Source organism: Alexandromys fortis, unplaced genomic scaffold, assembly GCF_014885135.2.
Source record: "Alexandromys fortis isolate MF-2015 unplaced genomic scaffold, M_Fortis_MF-2015_v1.1 scaffold_41, whole genome shotgun sequence".
NCBI lineage: Eukaryota > Metazoa > Chordata > Mammalia > Rodentia > Cricetidae > Alexandromys > Alexandromys fortis.
In genome coordinates this window covers 10,787,954-10,800,470 of record NW_026067923.1, presented here as the reverse complement: position 1 = coordinate 10,800,470, position 12,517 = coordinate 10,787,954, and the positions used below count along the sequence as shown (strand labels likewise).

The 12,517-nt window shown below is 45.2% G+C and overlaps 1 protein-coding gene across 2 annotated transcripts in view; it reads right to left on the bottom strand.

Moving 5' to 3' along the window:
• Positions 1 to 1,614, bottom strand: part of Arfgef1 (ADP ribosylation factor guanine nucleotide exchange factor 1) — a 109,252-nt gene extending 107,638 nt beyond the window's left edge. For both annotated transcript variants that reach the window (XM_050142024.1, XM_050142023.1), the window contains exon 1: positions 1,351 to 1,614. In XM_050142024.1, coding sequence (XP_049997981.1) covers positions 1,351 to 1,474 — 124 coding nt within the window. In that variant the 5' untranslated portion in view covers positions 1,475 to 1,614. The remainder of the gene's footprint in view (positions 1 to 1,350) is intronic.
• Between the last annotated feature and the right edge of the window lie 10,903 nt (positions 1,615 to 12,517).

Here is a 12,517-nt window from a genome sequence, read left to right as displayed (position 1 = left end):
CTTATCTGAGTGAGATGTATCATTACTTATGACCAAGGAAGGGGCAAAAGAAAAAACTATTTAAGTCCACTATACTACTACATTAAAATTAGAAATAAACCAATAACAAAAATGCCATTTAAACTGAAATCCACTTGATGTTTTTCATATTACCATTTTTAAGAATTCAGGAAGAAAAGGAGGAAACTACAACATTTACAAGTTAAATGATAGTCTCCCACAGATCTCAAGACTTGGATGCAAAGTTGTTTTTAAGCTGCCTTGACCCCTTACTTTAGCATAAAGTTATTCAAAATCCTTCAAAATATTTTTTCAAAACCCACTTATAACCAGCTTAATTTCTTGCAAACCTAAAATGCTCTCACTCAGGGCTATAAAACAAAAGCGTAAGCAGTAGGAATTTAATCTGTACTTTAAAGGTCTTGGTTTCTCCCTTAACAATTTCCTCATTGCTGGCTGCACGAGACCCCCTCAAACAAATCGTTATCTGCCTACTGTGGTTCTAGGTATTGTTTGGGTTTTTCCCTGCTGCGGCTTCATTACCCTGGGTCTCTGCTGTCTGAACTATAAATCACAATTGAAGCTTGAGAGCAGCTGCCACTGTCCAGTCCAGACGTGTGGCTGGTGGGTGTCATTGTCTTTTTCATTTCTCTCATTCCACACACACCCCTTTCTGCGTTACCTAAAGCCAGTTTATCTAAAGGTTCTTTCCTTCCCCATTTTCACACCGCCACCACCACCCCTGAATACCCGGTCTTGTTCTTCCAGGTCAGCCCAGTAGGCTACATTACTACCCCTTTTCCTGTAGCAGAGAGAAGACAGAACTCGGGCACCTCTTGCAACCCCCTTTTCTCGAGACTGCCAACAAGGGAACAACTTCAGCCTAGCTTTCTCGAAGTACCACGCCAAACGATAAAGTTATTGTAATTACGAGACAGAACCCTCCCCCCACGCCCGAGCTTGTCATATCGGCCCCACCTCAATTTCTAAGCTAATAAACAACAGCTCATCTTCTGCTCCACCACAAAGGATGACACTCGGTCCGCCCCGCCAGGACCACCGACAAAAAAGAAAAAGAAAAAAAAAAAAAGCCCCCCAACTCCGTCCGGTGGAACGCTCGAACACAGGTGCCCCGCGATCCTGAACCATCTCGAGTTCCCCGGGCCCCGCCTGGCCGCCCTTTTTCCTCCACCCTGCCGGTGCCCCGCCGTCCAGCCGAGTTGCTGTCAACTCCAGCCGGGCGACGGGGCTTGGGCTCCGAGGACGAGCCGCCGTCCGTCCGCCCGTCCGCCCGTCCGCCAGCCCCCTTCCCGCGGCCCCTGCCCGCGCCGCGGCCTCCTCCCCGCTCACCTAGGGCCACCTCGCAGGCTTTGCGCAGCTGGGAGTGATGCGCCTTCTTCACTTCCTTGTCGGCCAAAATCTTCTCCAGGGCCCGAGTCAGGAACATGTTCTTCGTCTTCTTGCCCTCATACATGGACGCGGAGGAGAAGAAGGAGGAGGTGGTGGTGGTGGCGGCGGCGGTCCGGGCGGCTGGAGGGGAGGCGGCGGAGGGGGACGGGGAGAGAGAAAGGCGAGGAGGTGGCGGTGGGGGCGAGGAGGCGTGGAGGGCAGCGGCGCCACCAGGAAGCGGCAGGCGACACGGGGCGGCCGCGGGGACCGCAAGGGCGTCGAGAGCCTGGCCGCGCTCGAGGGGCCGCCGTTCGGGGGCCGCGCCCGTCGGGCCTCGGCGCCTGTCGGCCCGGGGGTCTCTTCCCGGCCGCCCGCCTCACTCGTCCCTCCGGCCCGGCGGCGGCGGCGGCGGCGGAACCCGGCCCGGGCGGCCGTCTTCCCGGGGCCGAGGGCCTAGGCGGCAGCGCCTCACACACCCGGCGAGCGCGAGGCTGCCCTAGCTACCGTGGGGACGAGCACCCGCCGCAGCCGCGGACCGGCCTCCATCACCGCCGACCTGCCCCGGACGCCATGTTGAGAGGAAACGACGCGTCACGCAGCGGCCGAACGGCTGCAGAGAGGAAGCGGCGGCGGCGGCGGCCGTGCCAGCCCAGAGCTGCCGCGGCGCCGGGAGGCAAGGGGCGGAGGGCGGCGCGGGAGGAGCGGCCGGAGCCGCGACTCTACGGCGGCCCGGCGGGGACTCGCAGCCTCCCGCGTTCGCCTGCAGGGCAGTGTGGGGCGTGGCGGGCGTCCTGCGGCGTGGAGCGGGGGTTTGGGCTCCCGCGGGCCGCTGGGGTTGCGGGGTAGCAGCACACCGGGAGCCCCCCGAGACCTGGCAGAGAGGACCCCTGGCTACCGGGCAATGGCTTCTCCAACTTCCTGGATAGTCGGTCGCTGGGAGCAAAGTCCCTTGCCGTCCTGGGGCCACAGAAACACCCGCGTCGCTCCCTCAGACGCAGCTGATCTCCGCCTGCCGCACGGGGTCTAAATTTCCTTCCCAGGTCTGGGAAATTGCTATCCTTGACCGACCCCTCCGATTACTTCAGGGACGATCTCTTTTGCAAAACGTAAGCTAAAAACCAATGGATGAGGATCAGGAATGTGTTCACTTTCTTATCTCTCTACAAGATAAGAAAGTAAGCCCTAGGTTTCACGTCCTTCCTGATTGAAGTTACGGTGAGCTCAGAAGGTATCCCAGAGGCCCCGGTAGGGTTCTGTACCTTTAATCCTGAGATTCCGCTCAGGATTTGAAAACCAGTTTCAGAATGGAAAAGCTCTAAGTACGAACTGATACTCGTGACCATGCTGTGCCTGTTTTAAAGCCAAAGAATTCACAGCTCTGCAGTGTTTCCTTCTGAGCGAAAACGTTAAGAATCCCATGAAATAAATGGAGACAGTTTACAAGGAGATCTGGGGTGCATCTCTAAGTTCCAAGCTATTGCGTGGCTCCAGCAGCACGGGTCCCTGTTAGGATGTTCTTTTCCATAGATGCTTTAGCTGTGAACTCATCCTAAAGCAGCCGTCCTAATGCAGAAAGATGTAAACGCTGCAAAGTGACACGACTTGGGACATACAAAAAGCCAAAGAAAACAACAATGGAAAATCTGAAGGTGACAATTAAAATGGACAAATAGATTTAAAGTGTGTTTGTCCTGAGAAATCCATAAATCCATTACATTCATTTTAACACCAGATTCTTGGATATTAGAGCTTCATTGTACCTCTATGCCAAATAATAACGTCCCCTCTGTTATACATTAGGGGAGCATACTCCATTTCTGAATTGTCTTTGCCAATTGTAGTGCCAGGATTGTGCCAGATTCCACTGTAAATACCATCAGATCAGCAAACCTGCCTCGGTTCCTAACTGCATTAACCTTCTCTAGCCTTCCCTGCAGCTAGATGTAGCCAGTAGGTTTAGCTCGTAAAAGCAAATGTATATAAACAGAAACTTTGAGGAACTAACCTTCCATTCCCTTTTCCTGTCCGTGGCCACATAGTAAGGAAAGCAGAACTGCAAATTAAAGGGCGTTCTGGGCCTCTCAATTACTCTTGGAGCAGAACATCATTATGAGTACCTTTTTTGAATTTTACATGATCAAAGTAAACTCGTGTTTAGCTGTTTTATTCTAAGCAGCAGACATGCGTGTCAAGAATGAGCAACAGAAGCCGGGGCAGTGGTGGTGGTGCACACTTTTAATCCCAGCACTCAGGAGGCAGAGGCAGGTGGACCTCTGGGTTTAAGGCCAGCCTGGTCTACAGAGCGAGTTCCAGGTCAGCCAAGGCTACAGAGAAGCTCAAATAAATAAATAAAATAAACCCAGAAAACAAAAAGAATAAGCGGTAAGAAACCCTTGCCTCTGAAGAGCTCACAGTTTATCTAGTTGCATCCGTCACAATCTGTGGTCATTTTGTCACCTTGCTTACTTGTTTGTCGCCTGCCTGCTTCTCTCATAGGAGCAAAGACCTCATCTGTTTTCTCCTGTGTCTACCATCTACTGTGTTCCTGGCACAGGGAATTCTCATGATAACACTTGTCAAATAGAAACTCGGATCCATGAAAGCCACCGGACAAAGTCAGCTATGATATCTGCCCTTGTGGTTTTTACTGAACGTAGTAGGTAGAGACTGGCTAAGTTAATGACTAGTGGATATGTAATTGCAAAGTGGGCGTGAAGTCTGATTAAAGAGTGCCAGCAGGCAGTCTTGTGTAGACCTTAGATTCAGGGATAACTAGCCAGGAAAAGGGACAGATAAACTGGACCCCGAAGAAAGGAGAAATGAGCTAAACTAAGTCAGCGAAGACTTTTCTATGCCGTGTCTTGGTGCGGAGGCCTCTTGGCCAATTTTAGGAACAAAACAAGGCGTGGGCGCAAGGATCAAGAGGAAGTGAAGAGCAAATCCTAAGAACTTTGTGGGCCATGTTATGTGTTTGGGTTACAGCAATGGAAATCTGTTGAAGATTTTTTTAAGTAAGGGATGACAGGATCAAATTGGTGGTTTCAAAATACATACATGCATGAAATTTCCAAAAAAAAAATTTAATACCTTTGCTGTATGGTGAGTGGAGGGGACGCAGCAAGGACGTGGCCTGAACAGTGAAGAGTTCGTCACAGCAGGGCTGGATGGCTTGTGCTATGTCCCGTGACCCATGGCCAAGCAGAGCCTTGAGAGCATGTCTTATACAAGGGCCGTGTGGGGCTGGGCTGGTCCATCTGCTCAGGTTAAGAGCTCCACTCATTTTATAAACGTTCTAGAGGATTTTAGAGAAGAGAGAAAATGGGCAGATTTGAGGTACATGTTAGCGGTGAGTGGGACAGTTCATAGGAAATTGGCATCAAAGATAAAATGCTCAGAAATGCGAGGTTTTGGGTGGAAGCCAGGTCGTGCGGATAAGTTACACTGGTTTGAGAGTAGATTTGAGAGTAAGGCATTTAATTTCCAACTTTAGGAACAAACACTTCTGAGATATGACTTGATTGTTGAGAAGGTAAGGTTTTCTCAGGGGACCATTCCAGTTTCTCCCTTGTTGGGCCTAGAACCCCACCCAAGAGGTGGGAATAGACTGGGGATGCTCTCAGGAGGGCAGCACTCGCACCTGCTCAGAACCCAAAGTGTTAAGTGACTTGAAGCAAAGATGGGATTAGATTCTAGAGTAGAGCTGATACTCACGGATCATAAAGGGGAAATGCTGTGTTTAGTCTGCTGCTGTGCAGAGGCTAACAAGCTCAGGAGTTGTATAGGAGCCTGAATGTGTGCACAGGTATTTCTATACATTTCCTTTTGCCTTTTATCTGTAGTGTTTGGATTATTCAGTTGTTTAAGTAAGCCCTCCTCAGTGTTTCTTGCAGTTTTCTAAAACTCTCAACTTCTGTTTCTGGGTTGCTCACCTTATCTCTGAATGACCCCTCATTATTTTTCCTTCATCAGTAACCTTGCTGTCTGCTGTCTGCTGTCTGCTTTGGCTTCTTCCTTTGAAAAACTTTCCCACTTTGGTTCTAAGGAGCCAAATAATAGCAGATAACAAAAGCAATAAGAGACTTTGCTCTGACCGTTAGTGTCTCTTTCTCGGTATACTCTATCACTCACTATTCTTTTAAATATATTTAGAATATGAAATTTAAATAAAGATGGACTACGTTTTTAATTAAGGATGGATGAAATTGACTGTGGTTGGAAAAATATTACTTAATATCATGTTTACTTGGCTGAAAGTACAGTGATCCAGCAGCCTTTCATGTGGTCTCTGAATTCCCTCAGCTTTCAAACTTTGCATGATCTGTCTCCTGATTTAATGTGGAAAAGGGAAAAAACCTACCCAGCCTAGCTTCGTTGGCCAGGGCCCTGCAGAACTGACTAACAGGCTAGCAAGAGCAAGCAAGCAATTACTAACATGTCTGTCTGTCATGGGGACACATGGCTACTCAACAGTGGGCTGTTTAGAACTTGGAGGCATCTTCAGGAACAGTACACTTTTAGAGAAGTAACAAGGTATACAAAAAGAACTTGGGAAGTAGACATGGGGAAAGGAAGATAAAGACTGCTTAGTAAAGGTTATCGTGGGGACTTCTCTGTTGGGGTCTTTAGGCCTGTGAGCATCCAGAATTGTCTTCAGTTATCAACCTCTCGATAAAGAGAGGAGGGTACTTTTGTAAATTTGTGTCTAGGTTATAGTGAGATAGTCTTTATTCTTGCAGGGGATGAGAAGTTACTTGTGTATATTTCTAATTGCCTTTGTTTCAAAATAGTGTACCAGTGTAGAATGTTTTAGAGTTTCATATTCAGCCACTCTTTACTTCCCAACCAATTTCTCAATAGTACTGATATTAATAGTTAATATTTATATAAGCTTATTATGGGAAAAACACAGCAACCCAAATGAAGGTTCCATTATTGGCCCTCATTTGTAAGTGACGCTAGCCGCCGAGCTCCTTGTCTGTCCCCAGCTGCACATACTCACATGGTGAACCTTCAGATCTCCCCGTCTTTTATTCTCACCTCATCGCCCCTCCCGCCGCTGGAGTATCCGCCACCATCTGACTGTTTACTCTCCTCAGCTCTCCCAACCTTCAGAGCCCCTTCAAAATTCTACCACCTCCTGAAGAGGTGACACTTATTTCCTCCACTAGTGACACATTCCTTCCCTCTGTCTTGTCACCGCACTCCCACCTCACACTTTATATATTGGGGCAGGGTCCCTCGCTGAACCTAGAGCTCAACAGTACAATGTGTCAGAACCAAATATAGATATGTTTGTAACTTGCCAGAGTGCATGCATGCTCTTACCTATAATTTTGTCCTGTTTCTTTTTGATCATATATGTGTATGTATCCATTTGAAAATGGCTTTTCAGTAGTATAATGTCATAAGATGTAACCATGTCATCTCTTTTGAAATTACCCTCAACTACTAGTACATTGAATCAAATGTTAAATATTTTAAACTTTTTATTGCATTTATTATCCTATACATTAATGTGTATGATTATAAAATTATATATTAATTGAATATAACATGCAATAATTATACAATATTTAAATATTGTATACAATATATCATAATAAATATATTAATTACAATCATTATTGTAACAATGATAATAAAATTAATTTCAATAATACAATATTAATTGTATATAATACATAATTGTATAAAATATATTAAATTGTACATTGTACAATAATAAATATAATTTATACACTAGTGATTCTTTTATGTGTGTGTGTGTGTGCGTGCACATGTGCACACGTGTTACAATGCATATGTGGAAATGAGAGGATAAATTTCATGAACTTTTTCTCTCTTTCCACCATGAACATTCTGGGAAAACTGAACTCAGGTCATCAGGCTAGATGACTAGGCAGGCTAGATCAGGCAACCTAGAGTCATCTCACCAGACCTAATGACTTGGTGAGTACTAATCTTTCTGATGAAGTCAGAATTTAAAAAAAAAAAAATCACAGCGACCAAGTATGGTATCAGCACTCAGGAGGCAGAGGCAGGCAGATCTCTTTGCATTCCAGGACAGCCAGGAGTGAGACCTATCTCCAAAATAAAATAAAATAAGTAGACAAATTAATTCATGGGAACTTTTAATGCCTGAAAGCCTGCCATTAATAAATTGAACACCACCTCAGCTCCAGGATCGCAGCATGTCTGTCACCATTAAGCAATTTGTAACACTCTGCTCACAGACCCTATTAAAGTGCTCACCCTCCTGAAAGAGCCAGAGCTGTCTGTGTAACTAGCATGAACCAGGAAGCCCTCCCCTAAAGAAGCCATACAGCCTTTGCTTCCAATGCTGAGTCAGGAAGACCTCTCTTAAAGGAGCCAGCACCCCTACTCACCGCCAGGAAACAAAGCCCATTAGAGAAAAAAAAATATGACTACCAAGAAACTGTGCTAAACTTTCTTTTATTGTGTCTAGAATTTATTTTTAAGCTCTCTCAGGTTTTATGTGAATGTAGTTGCCCCATGTTGGCACACCAATTTGTTGACAAAGGCTGCTTGTTTGTTTCCCAGCTGCCCAGACCCGAATAATAACTCAGAAACATTAATTAAAACACTGCTTGGTCTTTTATCTCAGGCTTTTTATCAACTTGTTATTTATTATCTTAAACTAGCCCATTCCTGTTTGATGGAGGAAGGTCATTGGTTAATTATAATAAACCAACTGCTTGGCCTCATAGCTTAGAACATAGATGGGAGGAGTAAACAGAATAGGATGCTGGGCGGAAGAAGAAGTGAGGTCAGACTCTGCTCTGCTCCCGGGGAGAGCCAACAGCTCGGGAGCAGAGACACCATGCTCAGCCCTCCCAGGTAGACGCAATAGCTCTGCACTCTGAGGCAGACGCATGAAGCTCAGACCCACGATGGACGGAGGCTAGAATCTTCCCGGTAAGCGCACCTTGGGGTGCTTACACACATCATTAGAAATGGGCTAGTCCAGGTGCGAGAATTAGCCTGTAAGGGCTAGAGTTCATGGGCCAAGCAGTGTTTAACTGAATACAGTTTGTGTGTTGTTATTTCGGGCATGAGCTAGCCAAGCGGCCGGGGTGTTGGGGACGCAGCCCCGCCGCTCTTATTTCAACACCTGTTATTTTGTGTCTTACCACAAGGCTCTTGGTTTACAAGTAAGGTTCCAGGGTGTCTGTCTCCTTTGGCAGTTACATGGTGTTTCCCTGACTCTGCCTTCTTTTTCCCCTCTATCTCTGCTTGGAATTCCTGCCTTGCACTATTCTGCACTGCCATAGGCTCAAAGCAGATTCTTTATTAATTAATGGCAATAAAACATATTCACAGCTTACAGAGGAGAACACCACATCACCTATTGTTATGCAAAACAACACTTTATGCAAAAATATACTCAAAATAGGTCAAACTATAAAATGCAAATCTCAAAAACATTCAGATACGAACACAAGAAAGTCTTTGTGAGTTGAAGTTAGGCAAAAAAAAAAAAAAATAACAAAAAAGAACCTTAGATATAACAACTAAGCATAATCCCTAAAGAACACCCATTGACAAACTACATTTTTTAAAAGCTGTGTGTATAAAAGACACCATAAAATACAACAAGAGATTGAAGGACCCTGACACAAGCTGTAGGGACCCTCAACTGTGCAGTGGTCTCCATCACACTGGCCTGTGCATCTTTGGGCATTTTCTTGGGTCAGCTAATTGGTGTAGGAGGGTTCAGGCCACTACAGGCAGTATTATCCTCAGGCAGGTGAGCCTGGTTTACATGAGAAAAGGCGAGCCAGTAAGCAGCTTTTACTGCAGATCCCAGGACTCCTGCCTCTGACTGACTTTCCAGAACTATAGACTGTTACCCGAAAGAATAAGCCAAACAAATCCTCTCCTCCTCCTCTAATTGATCAGTGTTTGATCACAGCGACGAGATGCAAACTAGAACAGAAATAAACTGAAAAATGAGGAAAAAATTTTGAAAAATTACCTGTTTGACAAATGACTTGTACGCAGAATATTTTAAAATCCTCAAGAATAGAAAAATCAACACAATTTAAAACTTGATAAAGATCTTGAAGAAAGTATTCAACATCATCACCCATTAAGGAAATGCAAATTAAAACTTCAGTGAGATACGACTGTACCCCTGCTAACTAGCTAAAATAGAAAATGCTGACAATGTGAGGTGTCAAGATGTAGGTCAATCTCACTCGCACGTCTTGCTGGCAGAAGTGCAAAATGGTACAGTAACTCTGAAAAAGGCGGGGTTCTTAATAGAAAGTTTAACACTTAACAAAGGGTCTGTCTGGCCTGGTGCTGATGGGGCACACGCCTTTAATCCCAGCACTTGAAGGCAGAGGCAGGTGGATCTGTGAGTTCGAGGTCAGCCTGGTCTTCAGAGTGAGTTCCAGGACAGCCAGGGCTACACAGGAAAATCCTGTCTTGAAAACAAAAACAACAAAAAACAAAGTGTGTGTCTATGTGAGGACAGTTAAGACAGGCTCAGATTTTAGCCATTCTAACAGGTGTAAGATGGTATCTCAAAGTTGTTTTGATTTGCATTTCCCTGATAGCTAAGGAGGTTGAACATGTCCTTAGGTATCTTTTGGCCGTTTGAAATTCTTCTGTTGAGAGTTCTGTTACTAGCAGTTGATGTAAGAGAAACCACTGTGAGCGGTTCTACCTTTGGACAGCTGATCCTGGAGTTATGGAGAAGGTAGCTGAACTTGATGCAATGAACACAAGTCATTAAGCAGCCTCTGGCCTCTGCTTCATACTTCTAGGTTCCTGCCTTGAGTTCCTGCCCTAACTTCCCTCTATGATGAATTGTGATGGGGTGTGTTAGCCAAGTGAACCCTTTCTTCCACAAGCTGCTTTTGGTCGGAATGTTTTATCCTGGCAGTAGAAAGAAAACTAGGACATTCATGTCATGTGGACGCAGTTACAGAAAGATAGCTTCTACATACAGCAGCTTGGGTCCACCTAAAAAGTAGTATGCTGAATAAGAGAGACTTATCTAAAAATAGTTCTATGCTTGCTCTTACGATTTGTATGGAACTACTCTTTAAAAGCTGTGTGTTAAAGACTTGGTCCCAATCAGTGTTCAGAAATGGGGCCTTTGTAAGGCCTTGATTCATTAGGTTCCAACTTCCCCAATTAGTTCATTTGTGGGTCCATAGCTTGATTGGTATTTAGAAGTGATTAAAAGGTAAAGCTCAACTGAAAGACTACTAAGGGCATGCCCCCGTAGGGTATGTTCTCTTTCTCTCCCTCCCTCTCCCCCCTCTCTCCCCGTGTCTCTCTTTCTCTCTCTCTCTCTCTCTCTCTCTCTCTCTCTCTCTCTCTCTCGCTCTCGCTCTCGCTCTCGCCCTCGCCCTCTCTCCTCTTCAAACATAAGGCAAGCAGCTTTGCTCCACCAAGTACCCCTCCTCATGATAATCTACCTTAATAGGGGCCCAAATGCAATGGACACGAGGACCCTGGACTGAAATCTCTGAAACTGTAAACCAAAGTAATTATTCTTTCTTTTAAGTTGATTTTTTCAGAAATAGAAAGCTCTCTAACACATTTGCTATAAATAGATATTCAATATGCCCAGCGGTCAACATGTCAAAGTCTTGGTCCCTGGCATGGCACTATCAAAAGGAACTCTTTAAGGAACGGGGCCTAGAGAGACATTTGGATCACTGAGGGTGTGCCCTCAGAGGTGATTGTGGTGTTGTGCCCTTCTCTATTTGTCGCTTTCTGTTTGTGATCATGACATCAGTAACTTTGTCTTGCTATGGACCCATACTATGCTGTGCCCCCACAGGCCCTACGCAACGGGGCCAATGGATCATGGACTGGAACCTTCAGGAACATGAATCACGGTAAATGCATCCCTGTCCTCTCTTCCCTCTCTTCTTACTTTTTCATTCATTCGTTTTTATTTTTGTCAGGGTCTTGCTATATAGCTCTAGACCAGGTTAGCCTTAGACTTGCAGGGACCCTTCTGCCTCTGAAGTGCTGGGATCATAGGTTTATGTGCTGGCTGATCATTTGTCAACCTGACACAGGCTAGAGTCATCTGAGAAGGTGGAACCACAGTTGAGAAAATGCCTTCATAAGATTGGGCTGTTGGGCATCTTCTTAATTAGTGATTGATGTGGAGGGATTGTGAGTATTGTCATCCCTGGGCTGGTGGTCCTGGGTTCTCTAAGAAAACAGTCTGTGCAAGCCATTGTAAACCAGTCAGTAAGCAGCACCCGTCCATGGCCTCTGCATCAGCTCCTGCCTCCAGGTTGCTGCCCTGTTTGAGTTCCTGTCCTGCCTTCCTTCAATGATGAACAATGATATGGGAGTGTAAGCCAAATAAACCCTTTCCTCCCCAACTTGTTTTGGTCACTGTGTTTCATCAAAGCAATAGTAATCCTAAGACCGTATATAACACCTTGACCAGCTGAAGTGTCTTTCTTCTCAGTAAGCTGAGTATCTCAGGTGTTTGCTCTAATAACAGAAAACTGACCAATATGTACAATGTTATCCATTTTAGGACAGCCCCACAAAGACAAAAGCACAGAGATTAAAATACAAGTGGTTAGCGATTGTCAGATATGGAGGAAGGTATGCCTGTGAAGGATTAGGCCGATATTCCTGGGAGTGATATAACTTACTCTTTACCCTCATTCTTGTTACACACATGCTTGTGTTAAAGTTTATAGAATAGTTCACAAAAATAAGTCAGGTTTAATCTGATAACTTTTATTTGAACTCAGTAGCACATTTCACATTTAGTAGTACTTTTTAATTTTTTTTTAACCTCTAGGAGGCTTCCAAATTAGAAACCACTGGATACAGGTAGAGAAAATTCATTCTGGAGACATCTCTTTCATTATTAAAAAAAAATACAGGTTTGGTACACGAATCAATACAACAATCTAAGTAGCATTGGGAGGAGGGGCATCTGGTGAGAGTTAGGTGAATCAACTAGACCACGAGTTAAATTTTTTGGATGAGTACATCATGTTTCACTCCTCTATGACCCAACAAGACTTTTGAAACTCAGTCATGGTTCCACTGCAATGCTACACTGCAGCACTGCAATGCTACAGTGTGGAGAACTGTCCATTGACATATATAT